The sequence below is a fragment of the Setaria viridis genome, chromosome 9 (genome assembly GCF_005286985.2).
Source record: "Setaria viridis chromosome 9, Setaria_viridis_v4.0, whole genome shotgun sequence".
NCBI classification, from domain to species: domain Eukaryota; kingdom Viridiplantae; phylum Streptophyta; class Magnoliopsida; order Poales; family Poaceae; genus Setaria; species Setaria viridis.
In genome coordinates this window covers 40230130-40256030 of record NC_048271.2, presented here as the reverse complement: position 1 = coordinate 40256030, position 25901 = coordinate 40230130, and the positions used below count along the sequence as shown (strand labels likewise).

Sequence of the window (25901 nt, the reverse complement as noted above, 5' to 3'; positions counted from 1 at the left end):
GCTGTGGCATCTTCTTCTCTTACACTTCACCAATAAAGATGTCTCAATGTATATATTCCTTTTTTTTTGAACGGAATAGGGAATTCCATTAAACCGAGGACACAGCGATGCCGCTGGCCACCAGAGTCACCGGTAGCTTACTTAACGACACACACCGTTGCAAAGAACAACAATTCCATCAGAGAGGCAGGATGAACATTATCGAGGACTTGGAATATGTGCATGTCATTCTCAAAATTCGTTTGAACTGCTTGAATTTGGCTACACCAAAAGGGAGAACAGCCGGACTTTTGACTTCCCTCCCTATCGAGAAGTCGTAGACAGCACGCCACACAACCCGACGAATTTGACCACAGACTCGCTCAACTATCCACTTTTGTTCTACAAGTTGGGCCCTAAAATTATCTCCTTTCGTGCACATCCGAGCGTCAAATGGAGTGACTGTGACCAGGGCTCCAGGCTGAACCTCTTCTGATCTGATTCTGATGACTTGACTGAATTTGGTGCTCCAATTTTCATACCAGCAGCAATTTTTTCCCGGACGCCCTGCGCTTGCCGTAAGCATGGCAAGGCTTGTTGCTTTCCATCCAGACCTCCGCCGGGCTCTCCGATCCAGCCCCCAGGAAGCATTGCCGAGCTCCCTGCAGCACGCCGTACTCGACGCCTTCGCCGAGCTTCCCGACGGCGGGGCCGAACAACCTCCGCTTCCGCGGCGCGCTGTTGAGCTCCACGTACCGGAGGAACTCGGCGGCGCCGTCGGCCAGCCTCTCGAACCTCTGCACGGTTGCGCGGGCGCGGGATGCCTCGCCGCCTCCGCCTCCGCCGCGGGCGAGCACGAGGAGCGCCGAGACGAAGCACAAGACGGCGTGCGCGACGCGGCTCGGGAGCGGCGCCCGCGCCAGCCGCTCCCGGGCCTCCTCCTCCTGGAGCTCCCGCAGCTTCCACCGGTGCAGCGCGGCGTCGCACTCGTCCGCGGCGCGCCGCAGCCGCCGGCGCCACCGGAGCAGGGGCGCGTCGGCGGCGTGCGGCCACCGGGCGGACACCTCCAGCGCGGCCTCCATCTTGATGTGCGCCATCTCCAGCCGCTCGACGCCCTCCCGCGTGCTCAGACGGTCCCGGTGCCGGCTGATGAGGTAGGAGGAGGCCCGGTTGACCACCTCGCCGACGACGATGGACCCGACCATCTCCGCCATTGCTGCAATGATGATTTCCCGTCGACTACCCCTCGCCGGCGACAGATGTAATCACATGAGTAATCGAGTATGATTGCACAGGAGAGGGTGATCGGAGTCGGAGGTGATGAGGACAGGAGCGTCAAGCTAAGAGGGGAGGTGATTATGGAAGGGAAAGGTTGGATGTGTTCTCCGGGTCAGAGTCTCAGAGCTCAGGCCATGGATGCAAAAATCACCCAGAACAAGTGGAGGAGTTCACAAGTAGTGTCTGACGGCGACTGGTCGGTCCATGTCCAAATGCGCACAGCAGCAGTTGGCTGACCAACTGGCAACTGACCAAGTCGATGCCGCGTTAATCTGACCACCCCTTTCCTGTTCCAAGGGGCCTCCTCTGCTGGCTGCTGCTTTATTTCTGGTCTTGGGTCCAAGTCCAGTGTCAATTCCAACCTCTAATTTCTGGTCTTGGCTGCTGCAAAAAAAAAAAATGTATGCCGGGATGGGCTCATGTCATTTGGGCACTACGAGCAATATGGCATGTCCACCAACCTGGCTGGAGATGGAAGTAAGCCCATTAGGCGCGCAGCCCATTCCGGATGGTGATGAAGGCAAAGCGCATAGGCCGTAGCCCTCACGCACGCATGATTCCTACTGCAATTGAGATTTCTTCTATATCTGAATCAGTTGCTGTCTAGAGCACAGAGTGCTTTTATCAAAAGAAGAAGCATTCAGGATAACTTCCTATTCACACAAAATCTAGTAAAGGCACTACACAGAGAGAAAAACCAACAATCTCATACAAAAAGCTTTTGTCAGGTGGGAGTTTTTGATGAAAGTGCTGCAGAAAATGGGTTTTGGCCCGAGGTGGAGAGGATGGGTGACAACATTGCTGTCTTCTGCCACCACCTCAGTGTTGCTAAATGGAGCAAGAGGTCCATAGTTCAGGCATAGGAAAGAGCTAAGACAAGGAGACCTACTGAGTCCAATGCTATTTATCCTTGCACTGGAGCCTCTAAAACAAAATGCTGGAAATTGAAGAGAGAGAAGGACTATTATCACCAATCCATAACAGACCAGTAAAGGTTAGATTGAGCATGTACACTGATGATGTGGCAATATTCCTAAAATCTAATAACGATGAGATGAAAGTTATTAGTGATATCCTTGATGAGTTTGGGCTGGCATCTGGTCTGATCACCAACAAACTGAAAAGTGTAGCATATCCAATTCAATGCAATGGAATTAATTTGGAAGAGATAATGCAAAACTTTCAGTGCCTAGTCAAAAACTTCCCGTGCACATATCTTGGATTGCCACTTCATCTAAGAGCACTAAGAAGAGTGGATGTCCGGCCACTTATTGACAAAGTAGCAGCCATGTTACCAGCATGGAAAGGGAGGTTGTTGAATAAGGTAGGACGGCTCACACTAGTAAACACAGTTCTATTTGCAATCTCAACTTATTTCCTTATTGTCTTTGCCCCAAAAAAGTGGATAGTCAAGAGGATTGACAAAATCAGGAGAGGTTTTCTCTAAAAGGGAACATATGAGACCAATGGGGGGCCACTGTTTTATTGAGATAGATCAAATTTATCAAACCAAAGAAACTAGGAGAGCTTGGTCCATTGGACCTAGAATTTTTTAGTAGAGTACTGAGACTGAGATGGCCATGGCTGCAATGGAAAGAACCAGACAGACCGTGGGTGGGAGGAGAAACAACTATCAATGAAGTTGATTTGCAACTTTTCAGAGCTAGTACAGTAGTTCACATTGGGAATGGCCTCATAGCTGAATTCTATAACTCATCTTGGCTGGAGGGTAAGGCTCCTAGGACATTGCTCCTAACCTGTATAAGCTAGCATAGAGAAAGCACAGGAAGGTGCAGGAGGAGATAAATGAACATAACTGGACAATGGGGCTATGGAGAATTAGTAGTATCACTAAAATGGAAGAATTTGTGACATTATGAGACTTGGTCCAGAACATCTCCTTCAGTGATGAGCCTGATGACATTGTCTAGCGTTGGATTATAGATGGGAACTATACTGCTAAATCTGCCTATGTGGTTCAATTCAAAGGGTCTTACCGCTCCTTTAGAGCAAACGACATCTTGAAGGCACAAATGGAAGGAAAACATTAATTCTTCGCCTAGCTGCTGCTACAAACCAAAATATTAACTACGGACAAGCTGCTGGTAGGAATTGGCCTTGCAACCCAATTTGCCCTTTGTGTGAAGGGGCACCTGAAACTGCCGTTCACCTATGTATTCAGTGTCCATTTGCTTTACAGGTTTGGCAATTGGTCAGTAACTAGGTTAGTGACATGGTTGCTCTACTGACGTCAAATGCTTCAGGAATGGTGGTCATCCTCCCTGACGGCGATTGCGAAGGAAAAGAGGAGAGAAGGAGTAGACATCCTAATTTACACAGCTTGAAACTTGTGGAAAGAGAGAAATAGAAGAGTGTTTGAAGGCAACATGTCCAATCCATGGCAGGTCTTCCACCTGATCAAGGAGGAAATTCGAATGCGGCACATGACCTGTGGGGCACCGAGTGCTCACTAGGATTTTCATAATGCACATGTCTGCACAATGTTCATCATGTAAACCATCTAATATAATCTCAACACATTCTCTTCTTCTTATATGATATGGTAGCACTCCTACCCTTTACATTTCAAAAAAAAGATTTCGTTTTTCTTCTATATAATTAGTTTTCCTTTTAAACATTTTCACAAACTTTTTATTGGATTCATTTACTGTGTGGTGCATGTTACGTTTAGAACCACATCAAGAATGGTTAGTAGGGGAGCACAATATAGAAGAGGTGGGATAATCTTGGGTATAGTAAGCCTGGATGGATGTAACTCTAGATGAGATTTTTTTTAGACGATGTGGATATTTCTTATAGATAGTGGAAGACGGGGACGGGATGATGAACCAATGTTCATCTTTAATTAGGTAAGGTCGTTGCATACGGGATGATGGGCGGCCATCCGGTTATCACAGACAGATCAAAAGCAAGAGTGGATTCAAAGATTTCAAGGAAGAGTGTTACGAGCAGAGATGCCAGTCCAGGTCCAAAAAGTATATCGCTAAAGAAACAGAACGACCAAGGTCTGGCTGATCCAACAGGAAGGTCTACAGCTCTGGTTGATCCAGTTGAAAAAAATGTCTGGCAATACGGATTTTTTGGCCATTTAAAGTGGATAGAAACTGTCAAATGTCCAGTATACCCTTATCTGATTATCTTTTATTTTTATTTTACCCTTTTTCCTCCTTTCTTCCTATTTATTTTCCTTCCTATTTTTCTTTCCTCTTCTTTTTCCTCCTGCACTCGCTCCCTCTACCTTATCCATCCATGGTCGCCGCCTCCTCGTGACCACCATCGGCCGCCTCCTCCCCACGACATGCGCCCATGCACCCGCCACCGGCCACCTCCTCTCCGTGGCCCACGCCCGTGTGCCCGCCGCTGACCTCCTCCCCATAGCCCGCTCCCCTATGCCCACCGTCGACCTCCTCCCCACGACCCGCGCCCACCATTGGAGCGCCCGTCGCCAGTCGCCTCCTCCCCACACCACTTCGCGGGCCCCACCTGAGGACAAGGGTGGCAAAGGTCGTGGAGGAGCCGTGGGGAACTAGTTTTGTCGGCTCCCGCTCCATCTCCTTGCTCCTCTCTATGGGAATTCTGGGGTTTCGGTAGAGAAGCTGTTTCGCTCGTTGCCCTTTGGGAGAGCTTCACCTGAAGCCGCTCAAGAAGCCGCCCCGGGAGCCCTCCCAAAGGGGGCCTAAGTAAGAAAAGACTAGCAAACTCACCATTGAATCCTTTTTTCGTTCCCCTGAATTCATCTACTTCGTATCCCAATTTCTTCCTTCTCCTACCTTAAATTTCTTATCCCCTAATAAGGTGGGATTTATTTTCCTCCCTCCTCCTTTTCTCTTCTTCATCCATGGGTGATTTTTTGGGGGGTTCTATGGGCTGCGTGGGGTAGTAGGGCTGGATTCACCCTAGTCAAAAGTAAGTTCCATTTGTCAGGACCTGTTGCGTGAACTTCAATAGTGCCACAGAGCTTGTAAAGGCACATGAAGATTCTGATTTTTTGTAGACATTGTAAATCTCAATATATACGTGTTTGAGCAATGATCAACAAACTGCCCATATTGTAACTTTGTATTCCGTATATTCTAAATTTCTTTTCGTGGAGAATGATTTTGAATATGGAGCCTAGCTGTATCATCTGATTTAATGACTTTGTATCCGTCATCTCTTTTCCATCAAAAGAAACTTGTGTGCCATCTCAGAAAGTTTGGTACTACCTCGTTTCAACAGATCAAACAAGACCGCTGACGTGCAGTAAAATTTACTTGTTTCCCAATGTGAAGTGATGCTTACGGTTGGAAGAAATAAATTGTCATGTTTTTTTTTCCAAGAAGAAGCAATGATTATATTGGAAGTTCTTCAGAGTAGCATTTGTTGTTGACACCATAACGCACGTTTTCTTTTATGGTATCAACAAAAAGAAATTTCGTAGTCGTTGAGATCTACATTAAGACTAGCAGCATGAAGTTTCCTACTTCCATAACAAAAATTAACTTGTGAAACAGGAACATAGCAGCTTGCCTGTTGCCATCAGACGATCCGATCGCCGTGTTCTCTTCTGCTCTGCTTCTCTACCTAACATACTACCCTATAGAATCCTAACTTTTCAGCGAGCCCTCTCAAAACATGTATCCAAATCAAACAAGCTGCTGTATGCAGATATACAAAAATAGAAAAGGATCACCAGCAGACTCGTCTGATTATACAAACGTCTATTGGTGGCCTAAATCCTAATACAGAACAGAGGTCTAAGCCTGGGTTAATTCCAACTTCAACAACCTCCAAGGCATCAATTTTAGAATGAATCATGAAACCGGACTTTAGTTGGAAGTGACCCCATCAGAAAAGAATGAAAAAGAAGGTGCTGTATCATTGCATCAACAATGACCGACTACGCATGTGTGGACAGAGCACAAGCGACGGATCATTCTTTCCTTGAGCGCCTAGCAACAGCCTTCCGTTACATATTCCTCCCTCTCTAGGTTGACAGTAACGGTTCAACCGCTGCCGATCATTCTAGCGAGCCTCCTAGCTTCTTTTTGGCCCTTACTTGTTTGTGTTTTTTTTTTCACTTTTGGTCCACATGGTAATGATGCATCGCATCCCATGCAGAGTAACGAATTTGGGTAGCTTATCATTAGCTTTCATACGGCCTAACTAACACACGGATTACTCCTAGAATTAGAGTTCTGTAGCTGAGTTTGTACAGTGACATCGTAGCAACCAGCAAGCATGCGGTCGATTACGGCCGCAACAAGAATGTGGCGCACATGCCGCCTAATCATCCCTTAAAATTTAGCATGAAGCATCGACTACAGTCGACAGAAAAGGCAGCGCCTGGTAAGGAAACAATTTTGCGACGCCTACTCGTGAAATTGCACTGAACAAAAGATGGGTTTGTAAAGGAAAGGTTAGCAACCAAACGTTTTCCAAAGGCGAGGACACAATGTAAGGATGCCGATGCTTTCAATCGAGAGCCATGTGTGCCGTCCAGCCCTTTTATGCGTGGACAATCTAGCTAGCAAGTCCTTGCGGCTGGGTTTGGGTTGTTGCATTGTTCGTGGATACGAGTATTAGTCGACGACCAGACAAGTTAAAAACTTAAGTGTGATGGATCTCTTGCACTAACCATACCGACAGGCGAGTAGGCGTATACACACTATACTCCTTGTACACCAGCCGCCAGGATGCGACGCCGTACCCGCCCCAGAAAACTCGGCGAACGCATCAGCACGGCGGCAAAACTAACCCACCGCCACCACCACCGGCTGCCATCATCCCTGGCAAGCGAACTGGCGATGTGATCCCGCGGCACGGTAACGCTAACGCCACGAGTTACTTGGCAAGTAACCAGCCACACGCGGCAACGGCTCCGCTCGTCCGGGCCCAAAGGCTGGCTGGCTGCCGTCTGACGGGTTCGGCGACGGGGACACAGCCCTGCTCGCGTCAAGGCAGGAGGGATCGATCGAGGGAGCCGTAATTATTCCGGCCCGGAAACCCCGCCGACACTCGCAGCCGCAACGGCTCCCGACACCCCCCCGGACCCCAGCGCGCGCGACCTCGCCTTCCTGGCTCCGTCCTCCTCCTCCGTCCGGCCGCACCTACCGCTCCAACGGCACGCTACAGCGCCCGCTCGCCGGGCGCCACAGGCCTACGCGCGACGAGACGTGACACACCCTCACCATGTGACCGCGTAGCCCAAAGCCGGTCGGGCCCGTGCGCCGCGCTCCTTCGAGTCTCCGCCTATTTATCCCGCGCGCCACCACCCTCCCTGCCACCCGTCACTCCCAGCCCAGTCATCTCCCCGTTGCCACTCCACTCGCAGCCAGCCTCCCGCAGCGTCGGCAATGGCGCGGGCCACCAGCGCCGTCGTTCTCTGCCTCCTCGTCCTGGCCACGGGCGCCCTCGCGCAGTCCCCCGCGGCCGCTCCCGCCAAGTCCCCACCCAAGTCCTCCAAGGCCACGCCGGCGCCGGCCGCCACGCCCACCGCCACCCCCGCCACCCCCACCCCCGCCGCAGCGCCGTCCACCACCACCCCATCCGCGCCGGCGCCCAAGTCCGCCTCCAACGCCAGCCCGGCACCAGCCGCCGCACCGACCACCACCACCCCGGCCCCCGCCGCGGCGCCGACCACCACCAAGCCCAAGTCCAAGGCCCCGGCGCCCGCGCCCCCCGCCAAGGCCGCAGCCCCGGCCCCGGCGACCCCCGCACCCGTCGCCACTCCCCCCGCGGCAACGCCACCCGCGGCCGCACCCCCCGCGCCCTTGCCCGAGGTGCCGGCCGCCGCGCCGGCGCCGGAGACCAAGCCCACCGAGGCGCCCGCCCCCGCGCCCGCCAAGAAGAAGAAGCCGTCGTCGCCGTCCAAGAGCAAGAAGAAGAAGAAGAGCGCGTCCGCCCCGGCCCCGGCCGCCGAGGCGCCCCTCGCCAAGAAGCCCAAGACCGCCGACGCGCCCACGTCCGAGGCCGAGGCACCCGGGCCCAGCGGCGACGCCGCCGCCGCCGACACCGCGGTACGCTTGCTTGCATGCTTCCCATTGCCCCGTTTATACCATTCCTCGTGCTGCTCAAATACATCATTTTCACACTGCAACGCACCAAATTAACAATTAGATGAGCACTACTGAGGCGCACTGTTAGTGCAAGTGTGCCGAACCCAAGAACGCGTCGTGCTTCTTTTCACCGTCGGTGGCAGAATGTAGCCGTTGGTGCGTCTCTGTTGGGACTAGAGCAGTTGACATATGGACAGCGCAGGGCGACTGCTTTTCTGCTTCTGCCGCTGCCATTTTACAGCTTGGGAATAAACTTTTCACCGAACTGGAGTTAAAAACAAAAGCTAGAGGGCCAAAGTGTAGCTATTTCAGATCTAACCAAGACAGTACCTTGTCCAACACCACCACTCCAGTTTTATGATCAGTACCGAACCAGCCTGTGTGTAACTGCGCCACAATGTTTGGTCAGCCTGACACGCACGAGCTCCTCGCCGTAATACGCCATTAATACTAGCACATTACTTCGTTTATCAGCAGAAGTTTGTCACCGATGTACTAACGCTGTCAATCTTTTGCAGAGCGCCGCGGGGAGGACGACGGGAGCGATCGCGTCGGCCGTGGCGGTGGCGCTGGGCGCGGCGGCTCTGCTCGCCTAGATCCCGGATGCCGGATGCTCTGTCCCTGACCACAGGGATTGCTGCTGCTGTTGCTGCTATTCATTCCGTTCCGCCCCACTGGCCGTGCCACCCTTTTTCCCGCTTTTCCTTTTTGTGTATTTTGTGAAAGGGGGTGCTGGGCCGCTGGGTGGCTGTGCCTTTCTTGTGTGTAGTAGCCTAGTAGGGCCTCAGATCGCATTGATTCACTTGTGCGGATGCATTCTTTTGTGCTTTAGGTCAGAGAAGATGATGGTAGAGGGGACACTGCCTGTGTAATGTTCAGATTTATTTATATCTACATATCATTGCTATTGCTTCATTACCCTCCACTCTCCACCCGTGGGCAACAAATTTGATGATTAAACCATACATTACATAGCAACAAATCTGAGCTATTTCAAGGAAACAAAACTACTACTACCTCCGTTACAAAATGTAGGTTATTTTGATTTTTCTAGATAAATATTTTTTGCTATATATCTAGACATAATCCTATATTTAGGTGCATAACAACATTTATGTACAAGAACAGATAAAACGACCTACATTTTGGAACGGATGACATATATGGTATGTTTGGTTGGGCTGTGGTTTTTGGAAAAGTTGCTGTGAACTGTGGGCTGTAGAAAAACAGCTGTGAGAAAGTAGCTGTGGGAAAAGCAGAAGGCCATTTGGTTAGAGAAACTGTGAAACTGTAGGCTATGTAAAAAATACTTGTAATACCCCTAAAGACATGAGGATCTGTTTATATGCAAATTGCTCGTAATAAAATAATGTGTTCACTAATTCGCATGTAAATGACTATTATAGAAAGAAAAAAAATAAATTTTCAAGTTCTACCCATCCACTTCCTAGAAGCATCGCTGACAAAATGGACCCAAGGTCCACTTGACCCTGGCCGGGTCAAACCGAGCGCCCCGCCGGCGGTGAGGTCTCTGGCGAGGGGGCCTATGTCTACGCGACCAATACGGTGAGGCGCATCCACATGCCTAGTCGTTGGGCCGGACGACGACCATAGCACGGCCGGCGATGGGCGGCGGCGGCATTTGGCTGGATTTCCGACGACTACGCCGGCGGGGAAACGAGCGCGGGAGCATCAGGGCATCACCTTGAGTCGGTTTGTGTCGTCCCTTGGAGAAGAGGTGGCCGGGATGGTAGAGCTCCACGACGAGGTCGAGCTCGGGGCGGCGTGAAACTGGTGGGCGGGAAACTTCGATTTCTTGATGGTTCGGTCGTCGGGGAGCTGGGGTAGGCGGCCGGGGGCGGCAGTCGGACGAGTACACCTAGCACGGGAGTTGGATGGAAATAGAAGGGCAAAACGAACCGGTACGTTTCATAATCAGTAGCAGTGGCAGGTGGGTAATTGTTTGTTCCAAAAGCAGTTGAAAGCTAAGGAAAGGTGCTTTTAGGCCTGATTTGGTTTCTTTGACTTATTTTTAGCACCCGTCACATCGAATGTTTAGATACTAATTAGGAGTATTAAACGTAGACTATTTACGAAACCCATTACATAAGTGGAGGCTAAACGGCGAGACGAATCTATTAAGCCTAATTAGTCCACAATTTGACAATGTGTTGCTACAGTAAACATTTGCTAATGATGGATTAATTAGGCTTAATAGATTCGTCTCGCCGTTTAGCCTCCACTTATGTAATGTGTTTTGTAAATAATCTACATTTAATACTCCTAATTAGTATCTAAACATTCGATGTGACACGTACTTAAAAATAAGCAAAGGAAACCAAACACTCCTTAATTTTGTATTAGAACATAAGCAGCTTTTGGCCTAAAGCATCAGTGGCTTTTAGAACTTTTGGTTGGATTTGGCTTTTGAAAAAAAAAAGTAGGTAGGTTGGAAACCCAAGCGAACGCACCCATAGTAACAATATATAGCAGCTATTTCAAGGAAAGGAACAAAGTTCTCTAACCTTCGGCCTGTTCGCTTCAGCTTATAAGCCGGCTGAAAAGCTGAAACGGCTGATTTGTTGTGAGAGGAAAACACTGTTTGGTGGCTGATAAGCCAGCTGAATAAGCTGAAGCGAACAGGCCGCTTGTCTCTGAGCTTTTCTCGCACCTGACTGATGGACCACGCCCGGAAACGCCACTGCCAGCAGCTGGGCGCACGAACGCTGGATCTGCACCAAACCTCCGACCTCGTGATACCTATGCACGCAGGATTTAAGATCTGTTGCGTTCTGAATGTTTGGTTGGTTGGCCATGGCTGCAGGTTTGTACCCGGCCCGTGACAGGGGACCCCTGCTGGCTGCTGGCTGCTGACCTGCTGCTGCCTAGTGCGTTGATTTGCTAGTACTACGTACCTAGCTGTGGCATCTCTGCTCGACGTCAATACTCTTCAATAATTATCGTTTTCCACCCTACCGGTACCAGGACAATGCCGACAGGATCAGGCCTAGAGATTGAGGGGGTGTTTGTATCGTGGAGCTAAAGTTTAGTCCGTGTCACATCGAACATTTAAATGTTAATTAGGAGGATTAAATATGAGCTAATTACAAAACTAATTGCAGAACCCCTGAGCTAAATCGCGAGACGAATCTATTAAGTCTAATTATGGACTGTAGCATCATAGTGTCAAATTGGTTTTATAATTAACCTATGTTTAATACTCCTAATTAGTGTCAAACATTCGATGTGACAGGGGCTAAAATTTAGCTCGGGATCCAAACAACCCTGACTTACTTACTGTTACTAAGGTTGTTAAACTCGAGGGTCCGTGACAGTCGTCGGTTAGTGGTGTGATTGCGCCGAGAAGCTGGACTGCGGGTGTCCATCTGATCAGATGTGCGGACCTACTCACTCACGTTACGAGTCGCAAGCCATTCTAATTTTTGAGAGTTAAACATTTTAAGTTTGACTAAATTTATATAATAAAGTACTAACAGTTATGATACCAAATAAGTACTATCAGATTCTTCATTAAATATATTTTCATAGTATATCGATGTCATAATTTATAATTTTCTCTATAATTTAATAAAAATAAAAATAATTTGACTCTTGTGACCTATAATTGGAACAGAGCAGTAAACAAATGCATAGACGCACACGGCACAAGTGTGTGTCCCCGGCTTGGTGGGCTATTGGCTGTTCGGGTCGGCCTGCTGGGCCTTCTGTGCGTTCTATATATAATAGGCCTAGATCGTTGATTAGCTTTCTTGCTGGGCCTCACCTTGGATGGAATTGGGATGGCGAATGAACTTTCTTGCGAGTAGCCCACCAAGCCGTGAGACCACACACACACGGAATTGAAAACATGACTTGCAAATGTAAAGCCGTGAGAGCCACACACAGTTGACAGTTCCACGGTGGTATGCTCCACCCTTCGAAGAACTCGAACTAGCCATAGGCTACTCCAACGATTCAGCAACGGTCACGGACTGTGACTTGTGAGAAAAAGATGGCGTTGAGGTTGAGTGGACCATGATGTGGGTGGCACGATCGATTCCACGGAGCTGGTTTAAAACGGGACACGAACTTCTCATGGTACAACGGAAGGCCACATATATAAATCGACCTCAAACCAGTGGACCGGGGAAATCGACGAACACCTACCTCAGATTATACTAGTATACTATAGCAAACAACGAAAGTGCCGAACAATTCAGGACGAACTCCTGGTTGCTAAGGTAATTCACGACATGCCGCTGCAGCTTCAGAAACTACAGCACTGTGATAATAAACAGACAGATCAAGGCGTCAGGGAACAATCTTGTGAGCCTTCAACTTGTCGATCCATGTGTTGAAGGACTTGACTGTGTTCCGGAAGCCGAGGAACCCGTGCTCCTTGCTCTTGTTCATGCTGTCCAGGATCTCCCGATCGAGGCCGTACTGATCGGCCACGGCGTCGATGAGCCACCAACTGGCGACCTCGTCGAGCTTCGTCTCCGCAAGGTCGTTCTCCGCTACGATCGCCGCCCAGACAGCCTCCTTCCCGGTCATGGCCTCGGCGACCTTGAATCGGTTCTCCTCCCCCTCGTACCCCGCCCACTCCAGCCCGAAACGTCCGGCGAGTACCGGCCACAGCTTCTTCCACTTGTAGATATCCCCGTTGCTGCAGTTGAACGCCTCGTTCCTGGCCATCGGGTCCACGGCCGCCCAGATATGTTGCTCGGCGATGAGGTCGGCGTCGGAGCATGTGTTGAACCCCTCCCACGCGCTGCGGGTCCCCGGCCAGCGCAGCTTGATGTCCTCCTTGAGGCAAATGGCGGCGTACACGCAGAGGCTGCAGATGATGTTTGTTGCACTTCGTGGGAAGAACCCGAAGATGAGGTTCGGCCGGTGCACGGACCAGCTGACGGCGCTAGCGGCGCCCCGGGCGACGGCGTCGAGGAGAACGTCCTCTTGGTCGTAGTAGAAGACGGGGATGTCGAGCCTCGGCATGTCCTCGCCTCCTCGGTGTACGGCGGCTCGTGGACGCGGGTCTTGGAGTCGAGGCGGCCGAAGTAGTGCCTGGTCCCTGTCTGGAGGGTGACGTGGACGAGCGCCGGGCAGTTGGGACGACGACGGAGAGGACGTTGCGGAGCATGGCGGAGTTGGTCTCCCTGCTCTGGGCCTCCGTGGGGCGTGGGGACAAGGCGACGTAGAAGACGTGCACGTGGGTGACGTCGGTGAGCGGCGTGAGGGCCTCGGCGACGGCGGCGGAGTCGGTGAGATCTACTTTAATGTGAGTCACGGAGGAGGACGACGGCGGGGACCAAGGCGGGAGCGAGCGGCGAGAGAGCGCGTATACCTTCCATGATCCGCCGGGGGTGTCCGGCAGCGGGAGGATGTCGACGAGGGAGGCGCCCACGATGCCGGTGGAGCCGACGACGAGCGCCACGCTCTGGAAGGCCTGCTGGGACTGGGACGACACGGCGGCGCGGTCGTCCTGCCGCTTCCAGGCCGCGCCGATCGCTCCTGCCCACCCCAGCTCATGCTCATCGCTGTGCCTGTTCGGAACAATGAACGTGATGCTTGAGTCGATGAGGAGCTGGAGTTATGAACGCTTATGCTGTTATCCACAGAGATAGGATAGTACATCGTACAGCATCAGCACCGACAGCAAGAGGGAATAAAGACAAAAAAAACGGGCTTGTTAGCGCCCGGACGGCGGGAGCAACTCCTGTCAGACGTATGCATCACCATCCATTTTAAATCTGATAGCTACAATAGTACCATAATAAATACCACTAATTATCCGACATTCCGTTGCAACATCAAAACAAAATAGCTGCAACATCGAAAATCTATGGTTGCAACATAAAAAAGATGCGAAAAAATAGCTCAATGTAAACATAATATTCGTGAGGGAAAATTCCCACTGCAACATTGAACACATGTTTCATGCAACATTTTCAAAAAATCATCATATGTTGAGTTGGGGTTGAGCTCGTGCGGGAAGAAATATTGCAACATGAAAAATTGACGGATGAAACAACAAAAGCCAACTATTGCAACATCGAAACATCTCAGAAAATTAATCGTGCAACATCAGACGATACGTTCATCCGCAACACCCGTGCGCATCTACAGCGCTTGCAACATCCAAGAATCCCTACTGCAACATCGTAAGATACCTATTGCAACATGGCCGCCGCCCGATCCTTCCCCGCTCGGATCTCGCCAGGGTCGGGGAGAGGGCCACCGGATCCGGGGGCGTTGGGCGCTCCCAGTTGGTTGAGGACGCTGGAGTGGGGGGAGGGGCACCGCCAGGGTGGGGGACGAGGTTCCCGGAGTGGAGGAGCGCGCCGCCGTCAGGGTGGGGGACGAGCCTGCCGGGGTTGGGGAGCGTGCCGCCGCCAGGATGGATGAGGAATACGTCGGGATGGAAGGTTGAAGAAGAAAAGGGATGGGGAAGGAAAAAACGGTAGAAACAGATAAGGAACGGAGCGGTGGGGAGCGTCCGACCGTCCGGACATCCTGACCATAGCGTTTCTGAAAAAAATTCGGAGGGTTGCATTCTCAATCGCTGTCACTAGGAATCAATCATAGCATCTCCAGAGAGAAGTTGAAAGCAAACCAACCTTCGTACGACGTGGTGCGCGCATAGACTCCCATGCTGCAGAAATCGAGCCATATCGAGGAAAGGGATAACAATCTACTCCCTCCGTTCCAAATTACTATTTATTTTGACTTTTTAGATATATAGCACTTGACATGCACCTATATATATATTATGTCTAGATACATAGCAAAAATTATGTATCTAGAAAAGTCAAAATGAATAGTAATTTAGGATCGAGGGAGTATCTATTTATCTTAACTACTGCATCACCCCGTGTAGTTAAAAGCTATTATATTTGAAAATTATTTAGAAATTAAACTCTAACTAATAATCAAAATTTTTACCCACTACTCTCTCATTTTTTCAATACTTCGACATAATACTCATATAGATTTTTGTCCAATTATAATTGATTTTTAATAAATAATTACTCTATACACCTTTTCATCCATATTCACACTTTTTTCATTTTATATTGCACCTCCATAAATTGGTGTTTAGCATAAAAATCAATATTTTTCATCACTTCCTCACATAAATGTATAAATGGTACGGTCTACATGGTGACACTATTATACCTATATACCATAACTTAGTATTTTCATATTAACAATGACATAAATAGGTAATTTAGAATTATATATTGGTTTACTTTTGAACATTTCTGTATGATGCACATAAAGATAATTAGATTAAGATTTAGGTGTTTACTTTCGATTATTTTTAATAACAACATACATGGGTAACTTAGATATAAATTTAGATATAAATTTAGAATGGTATTTTAAATTATGCTTTATAATCATATGCATGAGTAAATGAGTGAAGATTATGGGGATTACTTTAGATTATTTTTTATAATAGCAGAGTTCGGTAATTTAGATATAAGCTTAGGGTTTATTTTAGAATATTTTCATAATGCTAGTGATGGATAACTTCTTGGAAACTATAATAGACCAATGTCTATGATTATTAGAGTTCATAGAATTGATGTATCTGATTTTTATAAGAATTTTTAAGATTTGTCTTTTTTTTTCTAATGTGTCTTGTGAGAACTAATACGGAATCTTTAATGGAAAAAAATGAAGCCACATTGCTACAAAACTATTACCTTGAGCAACTTCTCATTTGTTAAATATTCAAACACAATACTTATATAGATATATACTTAGTATCTTCATCTGATTGTGATAGATTTTAATTAGTAATTACTCTATAACGTTTTCAATCATATTTATAATATTTAACTTTTCACTTTGCATCGCAGATATGCACTTGAATTTGTTTAATGGACCCTAAGTTTGAGTTATAATTTTAACATACAAATTTATATTCCCATCACTTCCTTTATATCTTTATAAATGGTGACACACATCATTCCTATATACCTTAATTATTGTATCATACACCAATATTGTAAGAAATAGACGATTTAGAATCATATATTGGTGTATATTTTTAATTAAGGTGATTTGGATTCAAATGTAGGGTTACCTCATGCTATTTTTAATAATGACATATGTGGGTAATATGAGTACAAATTTAAGAGGTTATTTTAAGTTATTTTTTAAGTATTAGTGGTGGGCAATTTAGTTGCAAATTTAGGGGTTATTTTATTATTTTTTATAATGGCAGAGGTGGGTAATTTAGTTATAGATTTGGGATGTTACTTTATACTATTTTCATGAGGGTAATGGTAATGTGAATCTTTTGTAGGGCAATAAGGGTGGGACTCACTGCAGATGGTAGTAACTATGGTCAATCCTAGCATGGTTAAGGCTCCTGAGGAAATAAGGTGGGTCCGGCTGGTGTAAAAAAAGAAATTATTTTCTCCTCCTACGCGAACAGTGAATTGGCAAAAATATTTTTTTATTGTCTTGTTGCCCACGTTAAGCTTAAGGTTCATTCTTGCCTGACTTTGCTTGTGGTGTGGTCCCACAATGATAAAGGTACTGTAGCTGCATTAAATGCTTAATGCTACCTTTTTAATCATAGTGTGGCTACGGCAATGATATAGGTGGGTAATTTTTGAGAAAATGTAATAGATTTAATGGTTATTATGATTAGAATCTACCGATTGATGGTAAGATGTTTTGCTTTTTTTTTGAATTTCTAGTATTTCTCTATTTGTAAGTGTTTATGTTTATATTAGATCTTAAGTGGCTTTATTTGGAGGTTTCAAAAGGAGCTTCAATTAGTAATATCTTTTGACTTTATTTATTTGAAAAAAAAAAGTAGTACTAACAGCAAACAACGACAGCTAGCGCCCAACAGGTCATGACGAACTGCTGTTAGCAAAGGTAATTCACGAGATGCCAGTATGCCACAGCAGCATGACCAAAACCCAACGTGATAAACAGGTAGCTCGAGGCATCATGGAACAATCTTGTGAGCCTTTAACCTGTCGATGCATGTGTTGAAGGACCTGAACGTGTTCCGGAAGCCGAGGAATCCATGCTCCTTGCTCTTGTTCATGCTGTCAAGGATATCCCACTCGAGGCCATACCGATCAAGCGACTTGTCGACGACCCACCAGTTGGCGACCTCGGAGACGTGCGTCGCCACGAGCTCGTTCTCCTCGACGATCTCCGCCCACAGCGCCTCCTTCCCGGCCATGGCCTCCGCCAGCTTCAACCGCTTCTCCTCGCCCTCGTACCCGACCCACTCCAGCCCGAAGCGTCCTGCGAGTATCGGCCACAGCTTCTTCCACGTGCAGACATCGCCATTGCTGCAATTGAACGCCTCGTTCTTGGCCATGGGATCAAAGCCCGCCCAGATGTGATGCTCCGCGACGAGGTCGGCGTCGGAGGGGGTGATGAAGCCCTCCCAGCCGCCACGGGACCCCGGCCACCGCAGCGGGGTTCCCTCCTTGCAGCAGACTGCGGCGTAGACGCAGAGGCTGCAGACGAGGTTGATGGCGCAGCGTGGGGAGAAGCCGAATATGATGTTGGGGCGGTGCACAGACCAGCTAACGGCCCCGCCGCCGCGCCGCGCGACGGCGTCGATGAGGACGTCCTCCTGGTCGTAGTAGAAGACGGGCATGTCGAGTCTCGGCATGTCCTCGGTGTAGGGCGGGTAGTGGACGCAGTTCTCGGAGTCGAGGCGGCCGAAGTAGTGCCTGGTCCCCGTCTGAAGGCTGACGTGGACGAGCGCCGGGCAGTTGGGGACGACGACGGAGAGCACGTTGCGGAGCATGGCAGAGTTGGCCTCGCAGTTCTCCTCCTCCGTGGCGCGCCAGGTCCAGGCGACGTAGAAGACGTGGGTGATGTCGATGAGCGGCGTGAGGACCTCGGCGGCGGCGGCGGAGTCGGTGAGGTCAACGTGTATGTGAGTCACGGAGGAAGACGACGGCAGGGACCAAGGAGGGAGCGGACGGCGGGAGATTGCATATACCTTCCATGGCCCGCCTGGGGTGTCCGGCAGCAGGAGGATGTCGACGAGGGAGGCGCCCACGATGCCGGTGGAGCCGACGACGAGCGCCACGCTCTCGAAGGCCTGCTCGGACTGGGACACGGCGGCGAGGTCGTCCTGGCGCTTCCTGACCGTGCCGACAGCGCCCGCCCACCACCAGCTCATGCTTGCCTGCACGTGTAGTCACAATTCACAAAGAGCGCGTTCGGTTGCCTTGCTAGCTTGCCTAGCTTTGCCAGGCGAGGCGAGCGAATCCTTGCTCAGCCAGGCTAGCGAAAACCACTCTCCTGCATGAAAACTTGCTCGCACATGCACCGATACAACCTTGCCCACTTTTCAAACGTGTAGCTCTTCTCGTTATCCTCGGAGCAAGGCTACATAAGTAGCTGGTAAAGGTTCCAAACAGCCCCAAACTTTTGGGCTTGTTTGCTTGCTGCCTGCCAGGCAGCTCAGCACCCAGCAGCAACGACAGCCGCAAGCAGACGAAATCCAACGCCTGGGATGCTTGCCTGCACGAGGCAGCTTTCCCAGGATCGTAAGCAAACAAGCCCGAGTCAAGCCTTCAACCTACGGATAAGCAGGAACTGTAAACGCAGTTGCAGACGAGATATGAAGATTTGTTTGCTTGTTCGTAGAGAGAAATTGATTTGTTTGCTTGTTTCGTCGGGTCTGGCAACAAGGTGTTAAAGTTTAACACCTGTCACATCGGATGTTTGGATGCTAATTAGGAGTATTAAATATAGACTAATTACAAAACTAATTGCATAGATGGAGTGTAATTCGCGAGACGAATCTATTAAGCCTAATTAGTCCATAATTTGATAATGTGGTACTACAGTAACCATTTGCTAATGATGGATTAATTAGGCTTAATAGATTCGTCTCGCAAATTAGCACAGGGTTCTACAATTAGTTTTATAATTAGCTCATGTTTAGTTCTCCTAATAATTAGCATCCAAATATTCGATGTGAAACTGTTAAAGTTTAACACCTCGTATCCAAACAAGATGAGATTGATTTGGTTGCTTGTAACGAAGTTCGCTAAGAAGTCTCACTCCGTACGGTGACCTTTCAATTCAGCTTTGGAAAAACGAGGCCATTTTTGAAAAGAGACGGAGGGGGTGTTTGATACCGACCGCTAAAGTTTGGCACCTGTCATATCGGATGTTCGATACTAATTAGAAGTATTAAACATAAGGTAATTATAAAACTAATTGCACAGATGGAGTGTAATTCGCGAGACGAATCTATTAAACCTAATTAGTTCATGATTTGACAATGTGGTACTACAGTAACCATTTGCTAATGATGGATTAATTAGACTTAATAGATTCGTCTCGCGAATTAGCACAGGGGTTATGCAATTAGTTTTATAATTAGCTCATATTTAGTCTTTCTAATTAGTATCCGAACATCTGACATGACATTGCTAAAGTTTATACATATAGTATCAGCCACCCTCTGATTTTGGTTGCTTGTAACGCAGTTCGCGGAGAAGTCTCACTCCGTACGGTGACCTTTCAATTCAGCTTTGAAAAACGGGGCCGGGCTGCAAGAGCACATGGGAACGAGGGGGAAAAACGAATACATCCATCACTTTTCGTTTCGAAAAAAAAAAGGAAGTTTGGGTCACCTTGCAAAAATTTTCAAAGACCAAACTGGCTGCCAGTTCATATACACCGGGCATGATACACACAGGGATGCTTGGTTCCCTTTGCCTATCAGTCTATCACTGTGTTGCAATGCTCAGCTGCCTTGTTTAGTTGGCTAAATTGGAAGATACAAAATTACTGTGTTAGCACTGTAGCACACTGTAGCGTTTCGTTTGTATTTGTGAATTATTGTCCAAATATTGACTAATTAGGCTCAAAAGATTCGTCTCGCAAAGTACAACAAAACTGTGCAATTAGTTTTTAATTCCGTTTACATTTAGTACTCCATGCATGTCCCGCAAGTTTGATGTGACGGGGAATCTTCTTTTTGCATAGTGTCAAAGTTGGGAGTTGGGGGTAATTGGAGAGAAAAGTGAAGAGTTGGGAGTTTGGATGAGGTGCAAGACCACCTGGGAGCCTGTGCTGGCAAGTTTTGACCTTGCTTCCTTGAGACAGCTAACTGGCTCTCCTAGAGAGCTCATCGATGCTTGTGCTGACTAGGCTAGGCGAGGCAAGGCGAGGAAAGCTTCGCTTAGGAGCAGACCCACAAGTTCCATTCAGATAGGATTGGGCTGGTTTTGCTAACAAAAAAATATTCCGTGAAGTGACGGAAGAAAGCGCGAAGGGAGGGAAGAAAGTTTAACTGCATGCAGCATGCCGTAATTTCAGTCTCATCTTCGTATTTGGAAATTCATCGTTTCCGACAGCTTTTTACCGTGCGATCTTATTACAGTAATTTAAAAGAAGACCTACTAGAAATAAAATAGTTAAGTGAACGTGATCACTGCGCATTGCTAGAGTAGGTATGAAAAGAGAAACTGTATTTGTAGGTAGGATTGCAATGCCATTTTCATGATAAAGTTTCATGTTTATATTTCTAAGAGTACCACGTAAGCAAAAGTGCATTTAGTTCATAGATGAAATACCTCACACAATGAATTATTTCATCTTTTGTTGTTTTCAAGTGTGGCAGAATCGACCAATTTAAAGTGCGCCTAATCACTGCCGAAGTAGTAATTATTTAAATCCGGCAATCCGTCGAGTGTCCTCAGGATAACCCGAATCATCCACGAACAGCTTGAATCTTAGCCATACATCAGGATTGCTTTCGCGATGGGAAAGCCTCAACAAACATTCTTTTTTTTTGCATAAATAGCTCAAGGGAACGAATTATTACATACTATAGGTTGAAACAAACTTAAGTACATGTCAAACCATTCTAAAGAGTTTTAAACATAAACAAGTCAGGGATAGTACTGTTATAAACTTAAATATACATCTAAGGTTTTGTTCTAGAGCATTTGAGACTTATAAAATGCCCTAGTTCTTCTGGTTCTCCTCCTTAGCATACTGCTGCTAAGCTTCTGAAAACAAATAACAAGAATCCCCTGGGTACGAAGGTACTCAGCAAGACTGATCCATCTAACCAGTATAAAATAATTAAGACCTCAAGGAATATGAAAGCTTCTTGGTGGACTTGCTGACTCAACATTTTATGAAAAGCTTACTACTCGTGAATCCTTAGTTTTATTATTTTAACCACAATTAGTTCTTACCTAACAAGTCTAGGTGAATAAATCATTTGCTCAAATGAGTGGTACTAAACATCATACAACAATATTAATTCAAGGAAAATATAATATTCAACTTGTTTCATCTACGATGCTTAACAGTAATCAAGTGCATTTATAACCAAGAATTGCGGCAATCCGGACCGATTTACAACCTGCAGGAGATACCTAACCACACGCCACGCACAATCTAGTCGGACTGCACGCAACGACCTTTCAATTCGTTGTACCCAAAGACTGGAAATATAATTACCCAAAACCAGGAACACACCCTGTCTTACATACATCAATGGACCCACGAGAAGGTTTGGACAGTCCTAAATATAGAGCTGGACACTGAGACGTATCTGACAAGGATGCTATGGCGCAAGATGGCGTAGTCTATGTGGCAAGACAGGAACTAGTCAAGGATTATGAAAAGTACTCGTAGCAATCAGAGTAGGACTCGCCTAGTCGAATTCGACTAGTATTCTTGTAATTCAACCGACCTATAACCCTACCCCCGGCAATATAAGGTGAGGTAAGGACCTCCTCCAAAGCAATTCAATCCAACCAACATATAGGACGTAGGGTATTGTGCAATATAGCGGCCCGAACCTATCTAAATTGTGTGTCTATTTTTACCTTCGAGTTCCTCATCTCGGCGAGCCCTACTAACCAAAACACTACCTCGGGCACTCCCTCGGTAGGTTGCCAGGTCTAAACACAACACCTGGCGCGCCAGGTAGGGCCTCTCACTGAAAATCCACTAGAGAACTCGATGGTCCAAGTCGTCATCAAGCTGTTCATCTTCAGCTCCTGGGCTTGCATCGTAGACAGCACTGAAAATTTCCACCACCACATTGCGACAACCCTGAAGAAGAAGCATCACACCATGAAGCTCCAACGTCAAGCTCTGGAGGATCTCGTCAAGAATTTTAGCGAATTTTCAATTTCTGACTTAGTCACAGGCTGGGGGACAAGTCCGAGTACAACTCGACTTCTCCCCCTAGTCGGATTGACTTTCACAAGCCGGCACATAAGCCATCGTGCGAGACAAACTACAACCCGAGTCCATTCCCGTTAGGACTCCGCAACACGGCTACTATCTATCAGGCTACCCTGTCCAGATCGCAATCCGATACGGATACGATCGAGGACTTCAAGTACTACTCGGACCCAGACGAGGACACCCCTTTATCAGGTCCGCAGCAGGGCCTGGTGATCACAACGAGTCGCCAAGGTAGATTCATCTACTGGCTCAACATGAAGCCACCTGCTCTTGCTAAGAACGACGATTCATGCCTCAACGCCTACCTTGACACCCTCTCGTACCAGGATGGACCGCCTCTGTCACCCATCTGCGATGAAGGAGGCACCACATAGGTCATCACTTCAAGCTCGGGGAGCTACTCTCTAGAACGATAACTTTTTGCTCTCGTTGCTGGACAAGAGGGTGAAGAAAAAGAGCAGTCGGATAGAAATCCACGACACGAGAGTCACCCAGATGATGTTTCGCAGGATGAGCTCATAGCCAACGTTGCTGGAGAAGAGACCGAAGCTCAAAGAACTCAACGGCGAGCTAGAAACACCACAAGAGCAGAGCGCCGCCGCCGCCTTGCAGCAAACCTACCAATTATGAACCTGGATAACGCGTTTGAAGCAGTTCAATCGCATCACCATCGTAGTCCCCTCGCCACCATCATGTCCATTGATCTCATTACCCGTGCAATGCCACATGATAAGTACACTAGGCAATTGGCTGAACTGGCAGAGTGCACATATGAACAACTCGATCAGCAGAACCCGATACATTCAGTTAGTACACATGGCTGTAGCCGTAGAGGCCCTCCATCTAGATCAAGTCAAATTGGAGGCGCTAGATCAAGCCAAGCTGGAGCAGAGGGTAGTCGGTAGGACCATCAGGAGGCTGTGGCCACCATGGGGCCAACCCAGAGGTTGAACGCCTAGTAAAAGATCTTCACAATAAGATCAATGCTGGCTGCGATGCCCATACTATCATTGATGGATGGCGCCGCAAGCGTGAGTAAGAAGTCGAACACCTAGGGGATGATTCTAACGAGTTCCCCGCCTTCTCGAGACGTGTGAAGAGGACAATTCTTCCCGAAAACTTCAAACCTCTAGGTATCACCAAGTATGATGGTAAGACGGACCCAGTCCAATGGCTCCGGTGCTACTCGCTGTCAGTACAAGCAGCTAGGGGAAACGACTACACCAAAGTAATCTACTTCCCCATCTGCATGGAGGCGGCGCCACTCACATGGCTCGAATCGTGAGTAAGTGATAAAAATATTGATTTTTTATGCTAAACATAATGTATGGAGGTGCAATATAAAATGTATGGAGGCGCTACTTATCAACGAGCAATCCAAGAGTGCTTCAAGAAGCAGCTACATCGCAATGTGGAGGCGTACATGGATGACATGGTCGTAAAGACTAGAAATCCCAACGACCTAATTGCGGATTTGGAAGAAACCTTCGCAAGCTTGCGAGAATTCCGGTGGAAATTAAACCCAACAAAGTGCATTTTCGGCGTACCCTCTGGGAAACTACTCGGGTTCATCATTATTCAACGAGGAATTGAAGCTAACCCCAAGAAGATCTCTGCCATCGCTGACATGCATGCCCCATCATGCATCAAGGATGTCCAGAAGCTGACTGGATGCATGGTGGCCCTCAACAGATTCATCTCAAGGTATTGAAAATGGGGACTACCCTTCTTCAAACTACTCAGTGGATCGAGGAGGCAGATCAAACCCTGCAACAATTAAAGTACTTCCTATCAAAGCCACCGGTCCTCATGGTGCCAAACCCCAATGAAGACTTGCTACTTTACATCGCCGTGACTACCAATGTCGTTAGCACAACGATCGTGGTTGAAAGACCAGAATCCAGCCATGTATATAAAGTACAGAGGCCCGTTTACTTTGTTAGTGAGGTGTTATCAGAATTCCAAGGCCAGATACCCGCCAGTCCAGAAATTGCTATACGCAATACTACTTACCTCGCGGTAGCTACGACGCCACTTCCAGGAACACAACAACTCCGTCGTCACAGACTTCCCCCTGGGAGAAATCCTCCACAATGGGGATGCAACAAGAAAAATATCTAAGTGGGCGGTAGAACTCGAAGCATTGTCCCCGGAATTCAAGTCGAGGATTGGGATCAAATCCCAGGCACTAGTCGATTTCATGGCAGAATGGTGGGAGAATCAACTAGCAATGCCAGCAGAGTGTCAAGAGCATTAGGTCATGTATTTCGACGCATCACTCAAACTCGAGGGTGCCGGCGCAGGAGTACTCCTGATATCCCCAAAGGCGAACAACTCAAATATGTCTTACAAATCTTCTTGGAAGTATCCAACAACAAAGTTGAATACGAAGCGCTTCTACACGGGCTCTGCTTGGCAATCTCGTTGGGAATCAAGCGATTATTGGTCTACGGCGACTCACTGGTAGTAATCACTCAAGTCAACGATGAGTGGGACCGCCACAAGGAGAACATGGATGTGTACTACTTGGAAGTACGCAAGCTAGAGAACAAATTCTCCGGTCTTAGGTTCCACCACGTAGCTCGCGACAACAATGTTGCCGCGAACATCGTATCCAAGCTTGGATCTACTCGTGCCCAAGTTCCAGCAGGGGTTTTCATCTATGAACTACACAAGCCATCCATAACAGAGCTGGTACCATCAACAACCACCAATCAAGGTCATGACGCACCAGATCGAGAGGTTATGATGATCGATGTAGACTAGAGAAATCCCTTCATAGACTACATCAAAGAGCACAGGTTACCTCCATACTAGAAAGAAGCAGGACAAGTCTCAAGATGTTGCAAGAACTATGTTCTAGTCGGATACATGCTCTATAGAAGAGGCGCATCTTCAGGAGTACTCATGAAGTGCGTCCCATGGCAAGACGGTGAGGACATACTAGAGGAAATTTACAAAGGCATTTGCTGCAACTACGCATCCTCATGAACGATCTTAGGAAAAGCTTTCAGAGCAGGGTTCTATTGGTCTACAGCTCTCGCTGACACTGAGAAACTAGTCTGCAGATGCCAAGGATGCTAATTCTTCGTTAACCAATAGCACGTCCCTACCTACAAGTTGATCACCATACCACCCTCTTCGCCTTTCGCATGCTAAGGGCTCGACATGATTGGTCCACTGAGTACTAGTGGAAATTGATAAGTTTACTAAATGGATCAAGGTGAAGCCAATAACCTGCCTCAAGGCAGATAGAGTACTCGACTTCCTCAATGACATCATCCACTGCTACAGCTTCCCCAATCGCATTATCATAAACTTGGGCTGCAACTTTAATAATCACGAGTTCTGGGAATATTGTGA

At 47.8% G+C, this 25901-nt stretch overlaps 3 protein-coding genes and 1 pseudogene across 3 annotated transcripts; 1 reads left to right on the top strand and 3 right to left on the bottom strand.

Annotated features, from left to right (window-relative positions):
• Nucleotides 1–206: 206 nt before the first annotated feature.
• Nucleotides 207–1545, bottom strand: LOC117836658 (uncharacterized). Its single transcript, XM_034716127.2, has one exon. It carries the CDS (start codon nt 1191–1193, stop codon nt 516–518), a length of 678 nt encoding a protein of 225 aa, XP_034572018.1. The 5' UTR covers nt 1194–1545; the 3' UTR covers nt 207–515.
• Nucleotides 1546–7362: 5817 nt separating this feature from the next.
• LOC117836279 (uncharacterized) lies at nt 7363–9230 on the top strand. The gene is made up of 2 exons (XM_034715671.2): nt 7363–8276; nt 8834–9230. Exons 1-2 carry the CDS (start codon nt 7614–7616, stop codon nt 8909–8911), a joined length of 741 nt encoding a protein of 246 aa, XP_034571562.1. The 5' UTR covers nt 7363–7613; the 3' UTR covers nt 8912–9230.
• Nucleotides 9231–12530: 3300 nt separating this feature from the next.
• Nucleotides 12531–13850, bottom strand: LOC117838594 (3-oxo-Delta(4,5)-steroid 5-beta-reductase-like; annotated as a pseudogene).
• Nucleotides 13851–17107: 3257 nt separating this feature from the next.
• Nucleotides 17108–18970, bottom strand: LOC117838595 (3-oxo-Delta(4,5)-steroid 5-beta-reductase). Its single transcript, XM_072290660.1, has one exon. It carries the CDS (start codon nt 18487–18489, stop codon nt 17287–17289), a length of 1203 nt encoding a protein of 400 aa, XP_072146761.1. The 5' UTR covers nt 18490–18970; the 3' UTR covers nt 17108–17286.
• Between the last annotated feature and the right edge of the window lie 6931 nt (nt 18971–25901).

Excerpts from the sequence above, each read along its gene's own strand:
- LOC117836279 (XM_034715671.2), top strand. The coding sequence starts at position 7,614 with ATGGCGCGGGCCACCAGCGCCGTCGTTCTCTGCCTCCTCGTCCTGGCC. Across the intron at positions 8,277-8,833 it reads CCGCCGCCGCCGACACCGCG|AGCGCCGCGGGGAGGACGAC; the intron begins GTACGCTTGCTT and ends AATCTTTTGCAG.
- LOC117836658 (XM_034716127.2), bottom strand. The coding sequence starts at position 1,193 with ATGGCGGAGATGGTCGGGTCCATCGTCGTCGGCGAGGTGGTCAACCGG.
- LOC117838595 (XM_072290660.1), bottom strand. The coding sequence starts at position 18,489 with ATGAGCTGGTGGTGGGCGGGCGCTGTCGGCACGGTCAGGAAGCGCCAG.